The sequence below is a fragment of the Haemaphysalis longicornis genome, unplaced genomic scaffold (genome assembly GCF_048455015.1).
Source record: "Haemaphysalis longicornis isolate Haplotype H1 unplaced genomic scaffold, Haemaphysalis longicornis Haplotype H1 scaffold_5, whole genome shotgun sequence".
Classification (NCBI taxonomy): Eukaryota; Metazoa; Arthropoda; class Arachnida; order Ixodida; family Ixodidae; genus Haemaphysalis; species Haemaphysalis longicornis.
In genome coordinates, this window is record NW_027526385.1 from 40488567 (window position 1) to 40511070 (window position 22504).

Below are 22504 nucleotides of genomic sequence, written 5' to 3' on the forward strand. Positions count from 1 at the left end.
ACGCCAACGGTGATAGAACTACTCCTGACTGAACGGAACGCTAGGTCCTATGCTCAACGAAGAAACAGCAGTTGGTAAGCGAACAACGATCACGAGGGCTCCTCTGCTCTGGCCATAAGGGCGACATCGTGTCCTTCTTCTAGAGGAAAACGAACAACGCCAGCTCTCCAAATGAACACATGTGCCAGCTATACTTCAGGCCGCCTACGATGACGAACAGCTGACGAACCTGCAATAGGCAGTGTTTGAGAACGAGAGGCTGTGTGAAGAACGAGGAAGCCTTTCGACACTACTGAAGAGAGTCGGCGACACGTTTCCCACGGTGCCTCAGCTGCAGGAGATCCGGACACAGGCAGCATGCTTGACGGAACGCCAACGAACGAGACGACGCATTCAGAACGGTGCCCCGCCTGCTCACCGTACCTCTCCCAGGTGATCGCCACGATTACGGAAACGCAAGCAAAGCACAGTGCATTTCTGGCGAGAACACAAACACCCGCTGCTCGGACACCGAGCCCATCGGCGAGCTACAGCACCCACGAGCAGGTCCTTCCAGCTACAAGCAACGAGACGCGCAACGTGCGCAGCTCCTACCCAGAGGTGATCAACGACATCCAACCCGGACCGGTGGAGCTGACGACGGTGAACGAAACGCATAGAGCACGGAACGCGACCAATGCAGGACACACAGAAAAGAAATTAAAGCCGTTGCACTCAATGTGAAAGCTGTGGAAGTATAGAGCACTTATTCGCCATAATTAGCTGTACCCCCGTTATCCGTTCACTGCTACCACCCCATGCAACTCAAATTTCCCTCCTTCGAAGTGCTCGTGCGCCCCCTGCCTAAAACTACACCAACGGGAGTTCTTATCTTTTTCTGCTTGCTTTAAACGAAGTATGCTGGGGCCCTATTCTCGACTGCACAAATTCCCAGGGAACTGGGGAATTTGCCGGAAGTTTTTTCTGGTTGGCTTTCAATTTTGGTCACGTGCTTCTGGTTCACAAAGCGGTTGTGTGTGTTTTCGTCATTTTGACGTTTCATGACGTGTACTGTTAACAGTTCTAAAGTTAAAAAATTATTTGTTTGGCGTAACCCAAACATACGAGGGCCCAACAAAGAGAACCGAATGCATGGTATTTGTCCACGCTCCTCCGAGTAAGCTGCTGAGACACATAATCGAACTCAAGAGAAAAATAACAAACAAAAGAGACTCTTTTCCTCATTACAGCACTGATTGAAGTCGAGCTTGACAAATGCGTGAATCGGCGACACCGGTACGCTCCGCCTTATCAGGCGTAGCGCTTCGCTGCTCTTATGCGTGATACAGGCGATGGTGGCGGCCGTATTCTTCTGTGATCACGCCATAAACTTGTAACATAGCCGCAGACCATGTCGTGGCGGTGGTGACGGCCTCGAAGATAATAATGCAACAAAGCTTGCATTGAAGCAGAGAGCCCAACTATGTTACTCAAAGCAATTGAAAGAAATAAATAGATACGGTACAAAATGTGTGATGTTCGTTAGCTCTACAACCGCCTTTCTCTCGCTTTTCGATCAACATTACTCGAACACCTTGTGGTGTTGACGCCAATTGTGACGTGCAGAAATGTGTTTTTCTTGACAGGCTCAGCTACCTCAGCCCAGAGAACGAAGGACATCACACTCGTGCAGGTAGGTCCGCCAACGAGCAACGACACGGTCAGCGCATGCGGCACGTCCGAGCCGGAACTAACAAAATCCCCGGCCCCCACTGCTCCGATCTAGACAGACCCGATGGACACCATTTTGTACAGGGGGACGCAATCGCGAGCCAGCGAACTCGAAACGAACGCAACGCTTTCAAGTCTTCTTGCAAGGAAGAGATATTGACCTCAGCAAAAAAGAAGAAAGCTTGAGCGATGACAGGGAACGGCAAGAATGACAAAGAATGAACCCGATCCAGACGAAGGCATCGAATGCCCTACCTATGAAACCATGCTTACGACGCCAAAGAATGCGGGACCGAACGGGCGAGACGAACCCCGTCCGCTTCCCCGCCACAATGGCTTCACTTCCGAGGCAACCACGGCGAAAGCGAGCATGGAGCCGCAACGCTTTAGACCGATCAGCCGAGCCACCCTACGAAAACGCCACGCCACCGCACGCTACACGAAAAGACAAATGGCTCTCGCACACGGCACACATAATTGAAGCGATGTCCTGAACGAGCTGAACTATGCCATCCCTGCACACTGCAGCTCGGCAACGGAAAAAAAATTCCCCGCATTTCCCCGAGGGAAAAATGTGAAAGTGCGAATGCAGGAGTTGAATTTGCGCGGTTCGGTAATGTTCGCGAAAGAGAGATCACACACACACACACAGAACTACAAAGAAAGAAAGATGCATTTATTCACAGACACCTATTTGTGTTGTCGTTGTACTTGATTGCTAGAGCGGATCTCAGCTTTGAAATTTCGTGTCAGTACTCCTTTAAGCGGGTGCATTAGCCCTTCTCACGCCCGATTCTTGGCCAATCGCCCTAAGTGGGTATGTTCTAAAGAAATTAGGAAATCTTCTTGGCCAATCGCCCTAAGTGGGTATGTGGTGCGGACGGACGGACGGCGGTGGACGCGTGATTCAGATTACTTGGCCAATCGTCCTAAGTGGGTATGTGCTAAAGAAATTAGGAACTCTTCTTGGCCAATCGCCCTAAGTGGGTATGTGGTGCGGACGGACGGACGGCGGTGGACGCGTGATTCAGGGTCGCTTAAGAAGTGCATTCGGACTTAAAAACGGGCGCCTACGCTCCCACATGCACCAAGCACGCGACGAGCTACACGAACGCTACCGTCAATGGAAGCGACATGACTAACGCTGCGCCGTAAACGCTATCAAGTTCGTGTCCGACGAAGTGAATCCTACGATACGAAAAAAATCAAGCTGATTTAAAATTCACCGAATTTCCTCCGAAGGCCTTCTTAACGAAGTTGCTAGTGTCCGGAACAACGAAAAACAAATGCCACCACGGAGAATGTGTGAATAAGCGGACAGTGATCTGGATACGAACAGACGTCAATCTACGCTAGACCTAATTGCGCCGGGAAGCGGGCACAAACAGGTGGAGCGTGCCAAATAGCTTCGATGATTGGGAGAATAACAATGCGCAGAGAAACAAAAATGGGCGGCAACAGCTGCCGTCTGAAGACACGCAGAAAACCGCAATTTACGGTCTTTGCCGCCCAGATAAGCGTAGAGACCCCCTAAAGCCCGACGCGCCTCAGACTTCGCTGTTTTAATGCTGAGAACGCAAAGAGTCACCAGAAGCAGCGCGAGTGTTTAAGTTCTGTTTCACTATCTCCCGTGTACGTCCCTTCGTGCAGGGTGTCGCCCAACGACAGTGCACCGCGTCAGACGTTTTCTTCCCGTGCTCCTCTGTCCTGATCTATATGTAACCTCAGTTTGCCTAATCAATTAAACATGTGAAATTTTTCCTCATATCTTTCGTTCGAGCCACGACCTAGCTAACAGTGCAGAAAGGTTGAGTACTCGTGCGCACAAACTGAGTACTCTTGAGTATAGCTTGAGGTCGAGTGCTCGTGATTACAGATTGAGTACTGATGAGTCAGATTGAGTACTATTACTCGTGAGTACAAACGAGTTTTGTACGAGTGAGTACAGAGGAGTGCGAGTACAGATTGAGTATGAGTACAAGTGAGTACAGATTTTGTATGAGTACAAAAGAGTACACACTCATTGAGTACTATCGTACTGATTGAGTAGGAGTACTCGTGAGGACAAATAAGTTTTAGTAGAAGTGAGTACGATTACAAATGAGTATGTGATAACTGAGTACGAGGGAGTTTGATAAAACACGAGCTCTTGAGTCTGAGGTTGAGTGAGAACAGCGTGAAAAAAAATGGGAATTAGTTTTAATTAGTCCTTTGTATCTTGCTGACCTATGCCTGGATGTAGGAAGCTGGACTACCGGACAGAAAAGAATAATATCTTGGCATGTGGCTCACAAAAATCTGAGTCTTCCAACATTTTTGTCTGGCAGGGCCGCACTGTACATCCGGCCTGAGCTTAGTCACGTATCTATTGGTCAGGGATTGTTGCTCGGACGCATCGGAAATGGTTCCGGTGAGCATCCAACTGGGCAGGCGCAAGCTCACCGTCGCATCAGTTCATCTGTTCCAAGGAAGACCAACCGACGTCAGAGATACCTTGGAACAGCCGTGTAATCGCACTCGAGGCTCTAAAATCACCAGTGGGGATTTCAATGTGCTTTATTCTTTATAGGCGAAATATATGCTTTTATGCTAGGGGAAAGCATCTTACCAACGTCATTCATCGACGGTTTGAACTTAAGTTGCCAATGATAAGGCTGCTACGTTTTTCCGGCCGCCTGCGTCAGCCAGCACTATTGGTCCCACTGTTTGTTATAATCAGCATCATCAGCATCAGCGTGGTTGTGTCCACTGCTGAACGAATGCCCAAAGATTTTTAGCCATGCCTATCCTGTCCTTGCTGAGTCCCACCTTTCCGCCAAAATTTCCGTAGTTCATCCCTCCACCTAGCCCTTGGCCAACCCTTTTTACGGTCTATTGGCAGCAGCTCCGTTTTACAGGGATGGTCTGCCTGTTTTCCCTTACCCGGATGACGGGACCCGCCCATACTCATTTCCTTCCCCTGATTTCAGCTAGAATAATATCTTCTACACGAGTCTGTTCCTTAATCCATACAGCTGTTTTCTTATTCCTAAACGTGACCCCTTGAATTCGCCTTTCCATAGCCCACTGGGCCGACCTAAATTTGCTTTCATGTCGCTTAGTTAGACAGGGTACTGACCAATACGTCTTTACTGGAATAACTCATTGGTTATATACCAGCTTTCTGACTGTTAGATGAAGCGTACTATTCAGGATATCGAAATTGTTACCGAAAGCAGCCCACCCCATGAATATTCTGCGGGTAATTGATTTCATAATTTAGATCAGCACTCATGACTTGCCCATAATGACGTGATTGCTTACAGTTTCGAAGATTTTGTTACGCATCTTGGCATACTTACAAACGTAATATTTTGATTTTTTTGTCTTTGTTTTCAAGCCTGAAACAAATATTTCCGAGCACTTTCGGCGAAACATGCTTTGCTATTTCCCACAGGTCTGTCTGAACAAGACAGTGTCGTCTGCAAAGCTTAGGTGGCTCAGATATTTCCAATTGATCCGCACCACTGTCGTCCTCTATTTCGCTTTGTGATCACACCCTTCAGATAGGCTGTAAAAAATTGCGGAGATATTGTGTCCCGTTGTCAGACACCCTTCTGCATAAAAAACTTACGAGTTCTTCGATAGAGCCGTATAGCTCCCGTGCATCTGTCGTATATATCTTTGAAGATTTCAATGTATGGCTTGTCGACTCTGTGAGCACGTAACGCCTTAATTAATGCTGAAGTGGGCACTCAGTCAAATGCTGTTTAATTATCTATGAATGCAACGTTCAACGGTGTATTATACCCTGAACATTGTGGAATATGTGAGGTTCTTGGGGTGCCCTAGTCAGTACTCTGGCGTAGGCCACCACGCTAGCTCCCGGCCAGTCAACCAAGTGGACCCCTCCACCTACGGCAGCCCAGCGAGGTTCGCCGATACGAGAAAACATTAGACAGCAGTGCCGAAGCACAGTCGTTTATTTGGGAACTCCGAAAGCACGCGCGCACAAAGCTCGATGGCGTTCACGAATCACGCCATCCTGGTCGTGATCGACAACGGGAGGGAGGCACTCACGGCGTGAGACAAACAGCAGTTCTTACTTTACATGATTGTCCGCCCCCACCGCCGCGCTGTTCCGCCGATGCAACCCAAACCAGACCTCCAGTCAGACATTCTCTGGTGTCTACCGCGCGCTTCTGTTCGCGCAGCTAGCGCGCCTATGCCGCCACAGACAGGTGATACCATCTTTAGGTGGGCGCCGATGAACCAGCGGAGCGCCGGACCGGTTTCAGCGCAACGGATCTCTCCCCGAAGCGCGCGCCCGCTCGGGATCGCGGGCCGCAGTCCTCCACGATTCCCAAGCTTCTTCCCCCTAAACACTGGACGCCCCTTGAGCTCAAGTGACGCCATGTTACACATGACTCATAACAACGCCTGAAGACAGCGAAACTGACATCAAACGCCTTCTTACGCCACGCCACACGAAGGTTCGCAACACAATGCCGTCGTGGTGATGCTCGCCTCACAAACCTGCAAACACATTGCATATGCAGGCTGCGAGTCCCTAGAGGTAGGGCAGCACGGCAGGTTGGCAGGCGCGGGGATAGCCAGCAGCCGCAGCTGACGAACACTGGGGTCGCGCCATTATGCGACCCCCATTCCCAGCTCGAGGTGGTTGGTAACAGGAACGGCCGCGCGCATGGCGGCTGCCAGAAGGTTCCAGTCGTTCGCGTGGGGGCCAGATCCCGCCGCCTCCTGGGTTCCGTGGCCGCTTCGACCGCAGGTCCTCCCGAACGATTGGCTGCCGGACGGTCGGTGCCACGGCGGGCCGCAGCAGCAACTGCAGCATTAGCTCCGCGGGCCGCGCTCGGTCCCGCCGGGGATTCAGCAGGCCATCCTCGCTGTCCGTGGCAGTGGTGACCGGCGTGGTTCCCGATGGTATCCATTTGCAGAAGGTCTCGTTCTCACCAACTGGTGCAAACGATTCCAATACTGGAAATGGGGAGCAGCGGTTCCCCGCGATCTCCTGTGACTGGACGGAAACCTTATCGACGTCCTCACCAAAGAAGGTAATAACGGTGCATGCCCGAGGGCTCTCCCCGCGCACCTCACGTGCTCGCAGAATCACGAGTCAGGCAACTGTGCTCCAGCAGCACACCCCCCCCCTGGAGGCAGCTCGCCTGACTATTACGGGTTGTCGGCATCAAAACACCCATCTTAGTTATTTCGGACTGGTGCGTTGTTTGGCAAAGCTGCGGCAACATCAAGCAGGAGGGGCTCCTGGTGTAACAATGTGGGGACCTGGGTTCTCATGACGACCTATCTCGCACAGGAGACGGCCGCAAGGTTAGCTCCGCTGAACTCCGCAACGGACCGCTACCAGGCGTAGCGGCAGCACAGTGAGGAAGACACACGACACAACGGAATGGTCGAACAGGCGTTTATTGGGTCCTCCAATAACGTAGTTCGACTCTTCGCTCGTCCTGACTCAGCCGCCTGGCGAAGATCAGGAGAAAGGCGCGATGGGGGCAGACAAAGGGAGGCAAAGTCGGAGCTCCGGTACTCACGTCTGTGGCGCCCAACCTCTCGAACCGAGAAGCCTCTTCCCGTGTTCAGCGCGCCCGGACCGGCTTTCCGGGGCCCCCCGACAAACGGGTCATATGAGAGATGTCCGCCGTGCTCGTGATTCCGTCTCGCTGTGGACGGAAGCCAGGAAGTTCCGATGACGTCACCAGCAAACAAAACACCAAAATGAAATAAAAGCTACGCAATTAGGAAAATTTGCAAGCCAGGTTTATTTGCACACCTAAAAGGGAAATCAATTAACTTTTTATTCAATAAAACCTTCCATTTTGCAAGTATCTGTGGGCGTCATTTACGGAAGTTGGGCCATCGGTTGAGCACTAGATAAAACGATGAAAAACAGGAAAAAAATGAAAACCGAAAGAGAGCTCCGCCCACCATAGCTCCGCTTAATGAGTTAGCGAGCTAGCCGCTCTTCTACCCTGCCGCAGCAAGATTTTCCTTCGAACGCGCCATTTTTCTTCTTCAGTATTTGCTCGATACAAAGGGTTTTTTTACAGTGCAAGGGTCCACTTTTTTCCTGACGGAGTAAGGGAGTACGCGGACAACTTTCTGTGGCAATGGAGCGAAAGCTATGGGGGTAGGAGGAAGGGGAGCGTACTTCTCTGTGTTAGTGCGCAAAAATAGTTCCCAATAAAGTGGTTTCGGTTACAGCTTCGGCGTGACAAATAGGCATTTGATAGTTAATTTCTTCGCAGGAGCTCCGTGGTGAGTGCGCTGAACCACGATCACCGAGCATGCAGGCATATTGGCGTCTCCTTCCCCACGCTTAGTTTCTGTGTAAACAAGAGCCAACGCTTTGACAGGAGAACTCAGACCGACCGTGGACTACACCGCCAAACTCTGTATCGTTTAAAAGAGAAGTGAATTTTGTAAGCGCTACAGTTTTGACGGAATGCACCGATTTGTAAACTCTTCTGGACCTCAAAACTGGGCAGCAGCCCCTGCATGTGTAGCGTACTTACATAGCGCGGGCGCGGTACACCGAAAGACCAGCGTGCACACATGCTTACGTACAGTGGTGATCTCGCTAAGGGTGAACACGGGAGCGCGTGGCCGCCCGTACTATCAGAGCAGCCTACCGGGCCCAGCGCGAAACATCACGCATGCGCTGTGCGTGCCGAGCGAGGCTATGCTTTCAGCGCGCGCACTGCGTCATCGGGGCGTCTGCGCGTCGTCTGCTATGTTCATCGCGCGTATAGCGGTGGAGCTATCAGCCACTCTATAAATGAGCGGAAACTAGAATCCACATAAAAAATGCTTCCGTGTGAGCGGTAATTCGTTCTTTAGCTCCAATGCAATGGTTTTGGCATAGCAGCGTAACTCACCCACTTGTTTCAAACAGACTCAATCAAAAGATCACGCAGATTTTAACAGCACTTTATTTTTGCAAGTGCTTACGAAAAGTCTTTTAAATGCACATAGAAGCACGCAATTCAAGGCTTCGAAGGTGGTCACTCAAAGGGGGAGCAAGTGCTACGACCTTCATTCAATATACGGGAGAAAACTATCATTCTTTACCTTTTTATAGTTGGGCGTTTTCATGCAAGAATCCAGGAATCGCGGATAAAAGCAAGGTACCTTTAGCAGACGGGACGCAACATAGCAGACGACGAGCACATGCTCCGATGACGCGATGCGCGCGCTGAAAGCAAAATGTCGCTCGGCCCGCACAGCGCATGCGTAATGGTTCGCGCTGGGCACGCTAGGCTGCTCTGATAGTACCGGCGGCCACGCGTTCCCGTGTTCACCCTTAGCGAGATCACCACTGTACATGCTCGCTTACGCCGGCAAAGTGGCTAACCGAACGGATTGCGGTAACGGCGGACAGCCCCGGTCGCATCAGTCACACTTCGGCGTACTTTTCGCAAACCACTCGCTTCGTTTGTATGGACAGTGAAGCTTCTTGAAAATCCTATGCGGAGAATAAAGTGGCAAGCTGCTGAAAGCCGTCGACAATGACGCCATTTGTTTTATTCGGGAGGGAACCATTGCGACGCCAGCGGCGACAGCCTCAACCAAAAAAATCCTAAAATTAAAAATTAGTGCTATCTTTTTCATATATTCTGGATAGTAATTTAGTGGCATTATCAATCCAAGTCTACAGCAGGAGAATTATATGTTCTTGAACTGCTGAGGTTACCACCAGCCAATTATTTTTGTTGAACTACTTCCAGCTGCGCAGCGAAAAGGCGTACGGTTCGGCTCTGTAGCCTTGAATGAATAGCACAGAAAGATGTCGACATTACAGCGCAGAAAGGGCATCTGAGGGGGTCAAGCACTACGGCACGGCTACAAACACCCAAATTGTGCCACCGGCGTGCCAAAAATGCTTACGCAGCTCACTAAAAGGCGTATGCTCGATGCCCTATGTTTCATCGATTTTGTCGTCCGACGCCCGTGCCGAGCAATGCAGCCGACACAGCCGACTTTTGACCCTTTTTTCTGTGTGTATTAACAGATAGCGCAACACGCGTAAACGATTCTGAAGGTACTCGCAGAAAGGAAGGTTTTATTCATTGAAAAGTTTTTTACAGCTTACATTTTACGTTTACAAATAAACCTCATTTGCAAAGTTTCTTGGTGCGTAGCTTTTGTTTTATTTTGGTGTTTTGCTTGCTGGGGACTTCACGGGAACTTCCTGCACTCTAAGAACTAAAGGAGTCCCACCAATTCCCAAAGGGAATAGAAACCCTTGTCCCATATACGATTCCCTTTTCCAGCATCAGGCAACTCCCTTTTTAGCAGAATAGCCTTACCCTTCACAAGGGAGTCGCAGGCCTCTCGCGGAGAGGGGGTCGAGGTATTCTCACAGGAGTTGCAGGAACCGCGTCCGGCAATTCCCTCACCACGGATCGAATAATTCCTCCAGTCAGGGAGTTATACAATTCTTTACCAGAATCTTGCTATACCTCTGCCACCCCTCAGAATTACCTTATTCCACCAAACAGCATTTTGCAATACTTCACCAGGAAGGGTTAGCGTACTCTTTTCAGAATCATTGTATTCTTTCAACCAGAGTCCCATAATGCCTCCTCAAGGAGGGCTAGCTTACTCTTTGTCAGAACTAATGTATTCCTTTGAAGCAGGATCTATGCACTACCTGCGAGTTGCCGAACTCTACTATTCAGAGGCAGCACGATGTTACCTTTAACAAGACACTTTAGCATCCACAACAGCATTAGTGTCAGCCCTCTTTACTTCATGCTTACAAACTGAAATACAGTAAAATTACTTCACAAGTAAACATAGCAAGGCGTCTTTACAAAAAAAGCTGTCGTTTGTGCTTAGCCAAAAAAAATAAGACAAATCGTGTTCACACTGCATTTCATGCTTTATTTTGACATCCTCACACACGTCGCTCCACCTGTATTGCAGTTGCTGCTTTTATGACCGAAACCATCTGCTCTGTCGGTGGTAGGCCGAGCATCATCTCAAAAAGCAGACAGGTCCGCTTTGTCTTTGGGGCATACTGGATGTTGAAGGTCCAGTAGACCGCCAAAAGCAAAGCGAACCCGTCCACTATGTCCATAGCCTTCAGCTGGAGCTCTTCGAAGTGCACGGTCACGGCTCCAGATTTCTCCGCAGTTTGGCCCGAGAACAAGATCCTGGGGTAAAGGGAAGTCTCTCCTGGCTCCTGCATAAAAAGCACACAAATGCAAGTACCAGAAGAAACACAAGTAACAGTATTTTGCTCTTCCTTCCTCAGTGGACAAACCACTCTACAAAGCGATTCTCAGGAAAACGAATCGCTAGTTAGTAGTCTATACACTTAAAGCTAACAATTTAGTGACTACGCTAACGATTCATCAATGTGACATTCACAATTGTCTACTGATGAGGCAAAATGCTCCCTTTAGCAAATTTGAATTGCTGTGATGGTGATTGCTGAGCCTGATTCACAAGTACTACACTGGATTTCACTTACTCAACATACAGAAGAAAAATATGCATACCAGCTTTGAGAGCAAGGCCTCTGGCTTTTCTTTCACCAGCAGTGCAACTGAAAAGCCATCTGAGAAGAACGAGATCACGGATTAATTTAAAGCATCGGGGTCCTGATCCCCTATTCAAATTTTAAACCAACAAGGTCCTCCTCCTCTTTTTTTCCAACCAACCACTTTCAGAAAAAGCAGCCAGACCAACAAGAGAACCTGCAACCTCAGGCCAACCTGCAAGTACTTGGTGTTATCAAAAAGGATGGCTTGAAGACAAGCAATATTACAGCAAAACTGTCAGCCTCTCATTATTGGAATTAATCATGGGATCAGTGAACAGTAACAAGGCCGAATCATGGAGAGTAACAAGAGGCAAGCAGAAAATAAATGCCGCACAACCGCATTCCTAATCCCCATCAATCTTGAAGCTGCACATCGAATCTTACTCGTGACCAAATAAGTTTGTTAAAAAATACTGCAGTGTTTGGCAGTTTGAAAAAGCTACAGCATTAATGCACTGCAGTGGAAGCGACACATTTTTAATCAAGCAGAAAGTTGGTTACGCAGTTATGTTATGTCTCTAATGACATTTATAATAAAACACAACTAAGGTCAGTCGATGCTAGAAAGCAAAAGTGTATGCAAATGACACCATGAAGGCTAAAAGACACATTTTTATTTGCCAGATGACTATGGCAAAGTGACCAAAGATGAAGTGTTTATTACTTACAGCTGTCGGACGCATCAGGCATCTTTGCTCTCTTTCTGCTTCCGAACGCCAGGCGATCACAATATGTTGTTGAACAGCACTATTGTAGAATAGCCCTGGAAACATCCACGGGAAACACCTTTACGTCGTAGCGCCTGTAATAAGTAAAAAAAAGTTCACTATAATGCTAAATGCACGCTGCTTACTAAATACAGCACCTAGCACCAGTTTTACCACATGTCCGCGTGAAAATATTCAGCCTAAAGTTCTAGCTTGTCAACACTCGCTATGAAACAAAACGTACTGCAGTATTCATTTTTCAATACTACGTTTTACGGTAGCCGTTACTTGGCTCTTTCTTGAGAAAACAGTACGGAATTTCACCGAAAATGGGCTTCACTCTTATTGCAGTCGCGCAAGGTAATAAGAAAAAAAGTCCAATAGACAAAGCAACACGCCAGCGGTTCCGTGAAATTTTGTTGTGGCTACTGTAGCCACATAAACAATTAATCGCGATGAAATGTTCTGCCGTCAACGTTTTATTAGCGTTAAGTATTATTTTCTAACAACACGGGACCAAAGGCTACAAGGCAACGCACTACACAATGGGTTCGGAACGCACAAACGTTCACGTTCTTTTTTTTTGCAAGACATCTATGCCAACTTGGAGGTTGAATTGAAACCTTGTGACCTTTGACTGCGTTATATTTTAAGGGGTAACCAAATAAAGCGACGCTACCAACCTAACTGATTGGGTAATAAACTGGTTACGGTGTTGCTGTCGCCGTCGCTCACTTCTGCCTCGTCAGACGCGCCAGATGGGAACGGAACCGACGGATAAGCCCGGCGGCAGTGTAATTACCTTGTCGCTCGACAATATATTTACGTTGCTCAAGAAGATAATGAAACGAAAGCCTAATTTATAGCTAGCGCTGGACACATGTACGATTAGTACACGCGATTCGCATGCGACTGATCGTTACGATTGATCGTTAGGGCCTGTTTTGGGTCGTTCGCTGGTCCGAGGAGGCTCACGACGTGCGACTGGCAAGCCAGGTGCAGTCGTGCCATCATTGCGATCGAGAGTCCGCTGAGCCCCAACCGCCCGCAACAGGCTTGCGTTGCTAGGGTCGGCTCGGGTGTTGGGAACCTTAGGCTTAGCATTCTGGCGGACATTTGATCGCCGCTATCTGTGCAACTGCGGATGACAATCCGTAACACAACTTTTCACCACACTATCATCCTTTTTCTCGCATGTGAAACTTTATTTGGGCTATAACGGCCGTTTGAGCGATCGGTGACCAAGACATCTGCGTAGCCTGTTTAGATGCTTCCGCGCAGGTATCGCCATCTCTCGACCGCTCGGCGCACCGCGCGCCGCGGCATCCACGGCCGGTCAGCGCAGGCTTGCATAGCGGCAGATATCTGATCGCCGCTTTTAAAATAAGCCCTGACAACAATCCCTAGCACAATTTTTCACCACATTAACACCTACTTTTTCGCATGTGGAACTTCTTCTTAGCGAACAGACTGATTCGGGAGAGCAGCGACAAGCGGTTGCTACCGTGGTCTGCGCCGGTTCGAGCCGCTGAGTGTATCGAGCTGGCAGGCGCGGCCGGCGTGAGCGCGGACTGTTCCCGAAGGCAGAAAACGCTTTAAGATTGCTTGCTTTATCAATTTCTTGCGAAAAAACGCGCGGAATCTACAAAGCCAGCTCAGCGATCGTCGTAGTTGACCATACAGCAAAAACAGTGGGCGGAGCGACGCCGACGACACATCGCATGCGCGCATCGGGCCATGTGTCTCAAATTCACGCGTACGGCTACTCGTGGCGACAGTCGTAACGATCAGTCGCATGCGAATCGCGTGTACCAATCGTACATGTGTCCAGTGCCTAAAGAAGCCAGCGTAATAAATCCGCAACTCTTATACTGCACACGAGTCTTGTTTCAACGCATGCTGAACGTCGTGAACCTGCGATGGGAGCACGGCCGCTTGTTCGAAAAACACAAAGCCGGAAAAAGCATAGCTAGAACTGGTGTCACACAAATGAAAGCACATGTATGTGACCACTTAATTCTTAGCAAGAACCAACAAGGCTAAGCAGCACTCCCGAGCGCCAGTTGTTATAAATAAAGCTGAAGTTTTGGCGGGAACGAGCGCGAGCTCTCCCGTACTGCGCAAGAAAAACTGAAATTGTGACTTACGTTTTCAGCGGCGGCCGCAGCAGCCAAACGATGTTATTCCACCAGTCAGGTATACTCCAAACACAGCCACCGACACCAAAACGCACCTCACAGACACGTACAGGAGTACTACGGCGGTTTCAATGCCACAAAAGAGGCGGAGACGTCGGAGAGACGCGTCCGTCCGCCAGCCCCGCCGCGATGAAAAGACCGCGCAAAGGTACAACGCTCAAGTAGTCCGACGGACACCGTTGCGTTAGAACACACAAATGACCCATTCCTAGAGGACGTGTAACACTACCTCGCACGCTCTTTTGAATACGCTGCACTTTATTTTAAGTACGCTTTGTTTCATGGCCCGGGGCTGTGGCTGTTTAGGTAACTACTTTTTCATACGATTTCAAAGAGTTCGCGTCCGCCATAGAGGTGTCTGCCTTTTTGCACACCTGAAAGCGTGCAGCTGAAGTTGATAGAGTCGATATACTGTTCTATTCTCTCTCGCGGAGGATATACGAACTCCATCGATGCGGGACAGAGTCGGTACGCTGTTCTATTCTCTCCCGCGAAAGGGGTACAACCGCCGCTTAGCTCCATCAAGAGCGGGGAGAGTTCGCCAGCAGTTTTATTCTGGTTTCCTAGTAGAGTGAACACGCCATCTAACGCCACGCGTGGTGCGGACGGTGTCAAACGACCCTGGCAGGAATAGGAACGCTGTTTGATTCTTCAACTACTCCCCACATTTCTTAGAGTGTGGCTTCCGTCCACAGCGAGATGGAATCACGCCCGCCGCGCCACCGCCGCGACACGCTTGCGCCGCTAAAAGAGGCGCGTGGCCGCCGAATAGAGAGGGAACCTTCCCCCCTCGGATTGGCGGCGGCCTGCGCGGAATGTTGAAGGCGCCGGGACTCCGGGTTTCCCACAAAATTTTTCGATTACCCGGTTGATAGCGTGGACATGGTATAAAGTTGAGAATCTCTTCCTATTACCGGCCTCCTCTCGTGGCTGCCTAAGATACAGAGTCGCAGTTATGCCGTTGCAAATTACTTTTGCAAATAACTTGTAGATATCTGAGAGCAGGATAATGGGACTGCAATTTTACGGTCTTTGGCATAACCTTTCTTGTGTAGGAGAAATTCGCATTTTTCGAAGCCTTTGACACCGGTCAAGTTCCTACGCACTGTAATAATAGGTTGAAGAATAAGTAGAAGCTTGTTTGTGGACGGTTAACCTGATGGCTAGAGCACTATAAAAACTATCGTCCTGCATGGCTAGCATCTGGCAACGCTTACGTGCTGAGGATAGCATTCTCAACCTTTTCAGCCATGTGGAATATAACCGAGCGCATGGACTGTCAACTATTGGTCTGTTTTTGGGCGTTTCGAAGGCCTATGATTGCGGCCTAAGACGACCGATAGTAGACAGATCATATACTATGGTCTGTCAGGAAACTTACTTTGCTTCGTTCACGGCTTTCTCACAGACAGGCACATGCAAGTAAGGTTGGGGAGCGCGCTGAGCGAAGCTTCACGAAGGTGTACCACAGGGTATTGTTTTGTCCCCTATTCTTTTCAATGCGGCCGTGGTTGGGCTACCGCGAGCACTGAAAGAATATCGACAACCAGCTCATGAACACTTACCCGAACCAGCATAAAATTTTCACGGATGGTTCAGCTAATCCGCGCAGAGGAGCTGTGCTGAATAACTGATTCGAGATACCGGCGACGAAGGTATAACGTGGATTTCTTAGAGGAAGGGGGAGATATTGTACTAAAAATACTTGCTAAACTATCTCAGGGGGCTTCAAGGGGCTATGAAGACAAAATTCAAGTTTGCTTTATTCGAAAGATTTCGTGTTCTAAAGTACCCACAGCGCTTTTCCAGAAGCAAACGATGCTTTATTCACTGCGAAGTTAATCAATTTAAGCTAAAATTTTGATTCTCGTGCCAAAACATATGTTTAAACGACGTTTGTAATGATATCATAAGAACATGTCCTTCAGCTAAATTTTTTGAGGAGCGGAGACTTGCTTTGTGTTAGTCAACCTAAGTGGCGCCACAACACCGCGGCACGTCGTTCTCTGCCTTGTGTTTGTTGGCACCGTATTTAAAGGGACACTGAAGTGATTTGTAAACATTGCGGGATTACTAGCGCAAATTGTAGTTCGGAGTCCGTAGGCATTGTTTCGACCACTCTGGCCGCGTTTACGCGAATTTATTTAATAGAAAAATCAATTCGAAAATGCTGTCCTCCTCTCTTTACGCTCGCCCATTTTCTGTGGCGTTTTCGTGTGACGTCAGCAGGAGATGAGCTGGAAAATGGCTGCGCTACTGCACGGTTCGCCGACCAGCCGACCTACCGATCGAGTCAGTCGGCCCAGCGTTTCGTCCGCCGGCCGCCGACGGGTCGTCGCTATTCGCTCACTCAATAGAAACTAAGCAACAACACCTTTGTGAATGAAAGAATGTGCCTTTCCTTACTTTGTTAGTTTGTACACTGTGTCAAACTCAGAGTCCATGTCGCTCCACACAAGCGCTGCACAAGTGCACATGCGACGCTTGGCTGACTTTACGCTAGTAGGAAAATCTAAGGCCAATTGAAGGCGGGAGAAGAGTCAGCGAAGTCAATATAGGTACTAAGAAAATAAAATCACCTGAAACTTTTACCGTACAGCGCAAAACTAGGGAGCAGGAAGCACTTTTTGCGCTGGGTAAACAAGCACAGCGGTCAGCAGCACGACCGCACATCTGCGAACGCTTTTCCGTCAAAGAAATGCAATTGCTAGACGTGAGATATTGTGGAAGTTTGGGGGACACTTACTGCAGGAGTGATATACAACAGATAGTCAGATAAAGTACTTAAAATGCTTAAAATAAATAAAAGTGTAAACTGGTCATACATTATAAACCTTATATATCCATACCGGCCAGCGCCAGCTCGTGGCCTAGCGGTCTGAGGCGCTGGAATTTGTTTGGAAAGTCGCAAGTTCGAATCCCCGAGGGTACATGGATTTTTTTTTGTAAGTTGATTTTTTCGTATGCGGCCGATGTTTTCTGAACTGAGTTCACCATTTTTGGGCCGTAACGTTCACTGCTCCACGAGCGAGATCGCAGAACGCGCGCATACTGACAATGACGCGCTAGCGAGTTCTCGTTGGCGTGCTGTTGCCACAAGCACCGACTGCTTGCGGGCAGTGGGCCCAGGCCTGAATCAGCACACCCTTGGCCTGGTGCGAACTAGCTTTTTACGAACAGACATGAGTGAGGCAAGCTCCGAATATGCGGGAAAAGCGCATGGCATTTGAGAGCCTGCGGTGACGCGGAGGGCGTTCATCCACTGCGTAGGCCTCGTCTAGTGATTTCTACGATTCCAAGCCGCCCTGGGAGGTTAATCTTAGACATTTGACAGCCGACAACATGGCAGAAGCGCGGTACGGCGATAATTGAGAAATCGAGAATGCCCATCCAACAACGCCATCAGATGTCAAGCATGTTGTTTTACAGAACCGAAACCGAAACCGAAACTTTTGATTGCTAACCTTGGGCATCGTCCAATCACGGTGCCCCCCCCCCCCCCCTCCTGACGTCACAGCCTTTAGTTGGTGCGGGCGCCGCAAACCGCGCATAGTAGTTTTTCTTCTTTCGCGCTTTGTAAAATAATTACCGATTTGTCAACCGGATAAACGATGAATAGTGTGTTAATTTGAGCCAGTCTACACAGTGCAAGCAAAAACGGGAGCTTGACAAAGTCACTTCTGTGTCCCTTTAAACCTAGCTTGTTTTTGTTCATGTCGAAAATAATCGTTGCATGAAACAGGGTGCTCGCTCGACAAATATGGTGACGTCGGACACAGTCGCTTGCGTGATTAGGCCAGTGCCGGCTGAAACAACGCCAAAGACCCTCAGTGCTGTGCATCTAAACGAAGCATAGTGCGCTCAGTACCAACAGCAGTGCTCATCGGTACTTCCATGTTTACGTGCGCTTTCGTAACTTCTAGTGTACTGTTTATCCAACCATTCTTACTGGTACAAAAAGAACGTGTCCTAAATTTAAGCGCAAATTGCTCGTTCAGCAAGCTTATAGGTTCTGCCTAAGTTGAGTTTGCTTTTTCCAGCCTCCGCCGATCGCAGAGCGTGCTGGTATGACATCATAGGTTCTGTTGCGGGAAATGAGCCAGTGGGTCGCAGGGCCATTCCCTTTTTCCTACTTTCACTGCCTATTTGAGCGAAGTTTACGTTAAAAATGGTGTCAGCATGATTCTAACGAGGCAATCTTTTTAATCAACCAAACTTGCATATTAATCGACCAGATTTAGGGGAAATCCCCAAGGTGGAGTAAGTTTCTGTGAAGGAAAGTTTGACATCCACCTAAATGCAGCCATACGGCTACAAAGGAAAGCTTGTAGCCGTAGACTTGTATGCATTTGAACGAATATATTGTCACGAAGCAAAGTTGCAGTGAAACATGTATTCACACTATTTGGAATGAAGTAACTGCTCCTCCACTAAAATCAGGTATAGTTGACGTTGCAGCGAACTTCGTCTTTACCTTTTTCAAGCACTGGACGCTGAGCGCCTTGGAATACTCCATCTACCTATATACACCGATGCGACTACATCTCCATCTTAGGCGCCCTGTAGCATGATGCCCCTTGGCACAAGGTCCAACCAGGGCCTACCAGGAATCCGTGTCAGCTGACCTAATGGCTTAAAGCGAACGACACGAACAATGTCTCCATGTGAGACAACGACTAGACAGGGCGGGGGACCGGGGATATTTGGTAATTCACGTCGTTACTTCAGGTAAAACGCGGTAAAAACCCACGCACCGAAGAAGAGGTTTTTAAAGCAGAGCTTTCTACCTCTACCAGTCAACGATTCTTTCGCGGCGTACGGGACAATAAACTCCTAACGCTGCGGAGGCGGCGCCGGGAGTAAGAGGGGGGCGGAGGATTTCACTCACGGAGCACGCTGTCGATGGCGCGGCGTATTTAGCCAGAGTTTCCCTCGCGCAGGTGCCTACTCGCCGGCCGGCGCAACGGCGGTACTGCTTTGTCGTCTGCTTTAGCAACGGCTGTTTTGGGCCTGTTTTGGCGCAGCTTCGCGTCCATTGCGCGCTTCTTTCGCACGCTTGATTAACTTGCTCGACAGCACCACCTCGGCAACCCGGACCCGACGAAACCAAGTGGTCGTACGGCAAAGATACGTTAAGTATTTGTTCGAAGGGCGGGAAAAGAAAATGTAGAAACCTCGTACAGACATCTGGACACTACAGAAACTCTACTTTTTGCGCACTGCTTTCCACGAATGGGTCTCCGTTTCCGAAATTCACGAATATCTATTCCGTTGTGTATTAAGAGGTATTACAAAAGGTGGAAGGAGCAACTGGTCCCGATAAATAGCAATTACAAAAGTTTCCTCAGCTTTCTCGCAATTCTCAACTTACTAAACTAACTAGTTTAAATCGGTATAAATGGGAATCACTAAGGTCACATGCCGAATTCTTTGGGTGTCTACGCTTGTGTAGCGCGGTGATGTATCCCCGAGATAGCACATAAGGATGGCTATGTTCCTCTGTCTCACCCTTCTTAAAACGCTCCTCTCCGCTTGCTGCCGACGCACGGTCTGGCTACGGCAGCGGCGTCCACCGGACAGCCACGTGTTGAATTCAAGTGACGTCGCATTGGAATTGTTGTGGGTGTCGGTTAAAGATTTGCTTTCCAGCAAACGCCACAGCGTAGATCGGAGCCAATTTTTTGTTTGCTATTCTAAAGACCAATATAGCGTGTATTCCTAATAAAAGAACAATGCTTCTATCATACACTGACACGTTTTCCTTCGATCACGCCGGACGATCTTTTGGCGTTGCATAACTTCAGCAATCATGGCCGAGGACAGTAGTTTTTGCTGTTTGAAACATTGTTGACTATATATAGCTCTCGTGGAATAATAAGTTCAGCTTTAAGCCGGGTGTATAAAACTGGAAGGCGGACGGGCGGCCACAAGGACCAAAATTTCGCGCTTGGGTAGCCCAAGAAACACTATCATCTTTTAAAAGGACCCGCTGAGAAGCCAAGCAGCTTGAGTTAGCCGGGTGGTAGCGTGGTCGGTGAGTTTCGGCGCTGGTCCTGTGCATTGACGTAATGGATAACGGAGAGGTACAGGCCCGGACGTAAGTAGCTGCCGCACATTCTGTTACAAGCATAGATGACTCGGAGATGCCCCGGCATACCATGAAGTTATTGCGGCACGCCCAAAGGCAGGTAGGCCACAGAGCTACAGGAGATAGCTCACAGATTTAGAGGGCACACGGACACCGTCGATAGAGCACAAACGGCCAAGGAGACATAGCCTGGTATTCTGAATCCTTCCTCCACTCGGGTCTCCCGTTGAGGAGCTCCTTGAAAGCGTTTCCCCACACTCAAGCATTGCGGAATCCACCCCTCAGCCCAGTGGTTTGTGCAAATCGAATGAAAGGGAATACGGCCCATAGTTTCCGGCCATTGATAAAAGGGCAGTGCAAGGTGCAGCATCCAGATGGAGAACAATCTGACAGTAAATCTTATCCCAGGATGAGGCCGTGAGCACAGTGATACGAAACCGGGAACGAAACTGTTGTATGGTGATCGGGAATGGCGACAGGCGCGGTACACATACTAAAAAATAGACGTTTTTCTTAGGAGATCTAGGACATGACACTCCAGTAGTCTAAGTGCATTAAAATTGGCATGTACATGTAGCACTTTGTGTATGGCGTGCATAGTTGCTGCTGTTTATAAAGTTCGAAGCTGCTGATTTTCATTTTTACCTATTATTTACCTATTTACCTCTTTACGATCCTCAAAGTGTCAAGTGTTCTTTCTAACTGTACATTGTAGTGCCCGCCTGTTCTTCTCTGTGGAGACTGGCAGTATTGTAAATAAACAAATTAATAATAACTAAATAAATCAATATAATAAATAAACAATGGAGGCAAGATTCAGGATTCGCACCCAGCACGGATATTCGCTGTTTTAGTTTCTCAGTGGTCGTAGATGGACACCATCGGCTAGTACGTCCATATGCACTATATTTTTCAAACAGTGTTGCTTTTAAATCAGAGAAATTCCTAGTGTGAAGTTGGTGTCAACGTAGCGAATATTATTTTTGTATTTAGTAGAGCGCAATCTCTTTTATATGGAAACGGAGTTTGAATAAGAATATTACAGTAGGCTTGTAGTCGTAAAGATGAGCGTTAATTGGCTGCTCTGCTTTTTGAGCGAACATTCATAGAGTATAGATCCGCCTTAAATTACTTCCAATGTACATACATCAAAGTGATTTCTAATATTATTTTTATCAGACATACGAAAAATATTATAAGCCTTTGATTAACAAGAGTATCGGCTTTATGACTACGATAACCATGGTGCAACCACAATCACGTGGCACTGTCAAGCTGAACTCAACAAACGTTGATGACGCACCACTGATTGACCCGCAGTTGCTGTCCGTTCAGGAAGACATTGACCGAACGGTCAGAGGTAAGTCTCACAAGTGCATGTAGCACTCTATCCTACTAGGAAATTGAAGTGTATGTACTTGAAGCTTGAAATGTTGTGCATTGCGATTTCTTTTTAGGCGAAAGCCTGAATGCCTCACCCCACAGAAAACTGTCGTTGTTGTGGTTGTTGTTGTCCACTGAAGATAATGGCCGCCGCTGTAAAGAGTAAATAAAAAATTCGCCGGCGCACTTACGTTTGCTTACGTTCACCGAAGGCCGAAGCCTGCCGAAATTTCGGAGCAACTTCTTTGCTACCTCATAGTAATGCCGTCTGTTTCTTAGCTTTCGCTTCTTTGATTTTTGGCGCGAATCTCTTCGAATTCTTTCGTTTCTGTTACAACGTGTTTACGTGTGTTTCTTCTCTTTCAATTTTTTGTCTTACACGACGATTTGCGTTAGAAAGGAGGCTGGCACACGCCACGCTCCCCTAGATTCAGGGTTCTGTCGACTGGTGTCCATTTGTTCTACTTTGTTCTACTCACGCGCCATCGCGCTAAGGTATCATACAGCAGGCACTATTCTGCAACTTCACGTTTCCATTTGACAGTTTTAGAATTTTGTAACCTGGGCATCATCATCATCACCACAATCATCATCACCATCATATCTGTGCTCACTGCAGGGCGAAAGCCTGACCCATAGCTCTCCAATTACACCGGTCTTGTGCAAACGGCTTGATCTGTGCAAACGGCTTGATCTCGTCTGTCAATCTAACTTTCAGCCGCCCCCTGCTACGCTTGCCTTCTCTAGGGATCCACACTGTTACGCATAATGACAAAAAATTATCGTGCCTTCGCATTACATGCCGAGCCCCGACCCATCACTTCTTATTTTCTACTAATGTGTCCTTAAC

The 22504-nt window shown here is 48.4% G+C and overlaps 1 protein-coding gene across 1 annotated transcript in view; it reads left to right on the forward strand.

Annotated features, from left to right (window-relative positions):
- LOC144138090 (4-pyridoxate dehydrogenase-like) overlaps positions 1 to 22504 on the forward strand; it is a 156844-nt gene that overhangs the window by 92059 nt on the left and 42281 nt on the right. The window contains exon 9 of the mRNA XM_077670182.1: positions 21451 to 21631. Within this exon, the coding sequence (XP_077526308.1) occupies positions 21451 to 21631 (181 nt within the window). The remainder of the gene's footprint in view (positions 1 to 21450; positions 21632 to 22504) is intronic.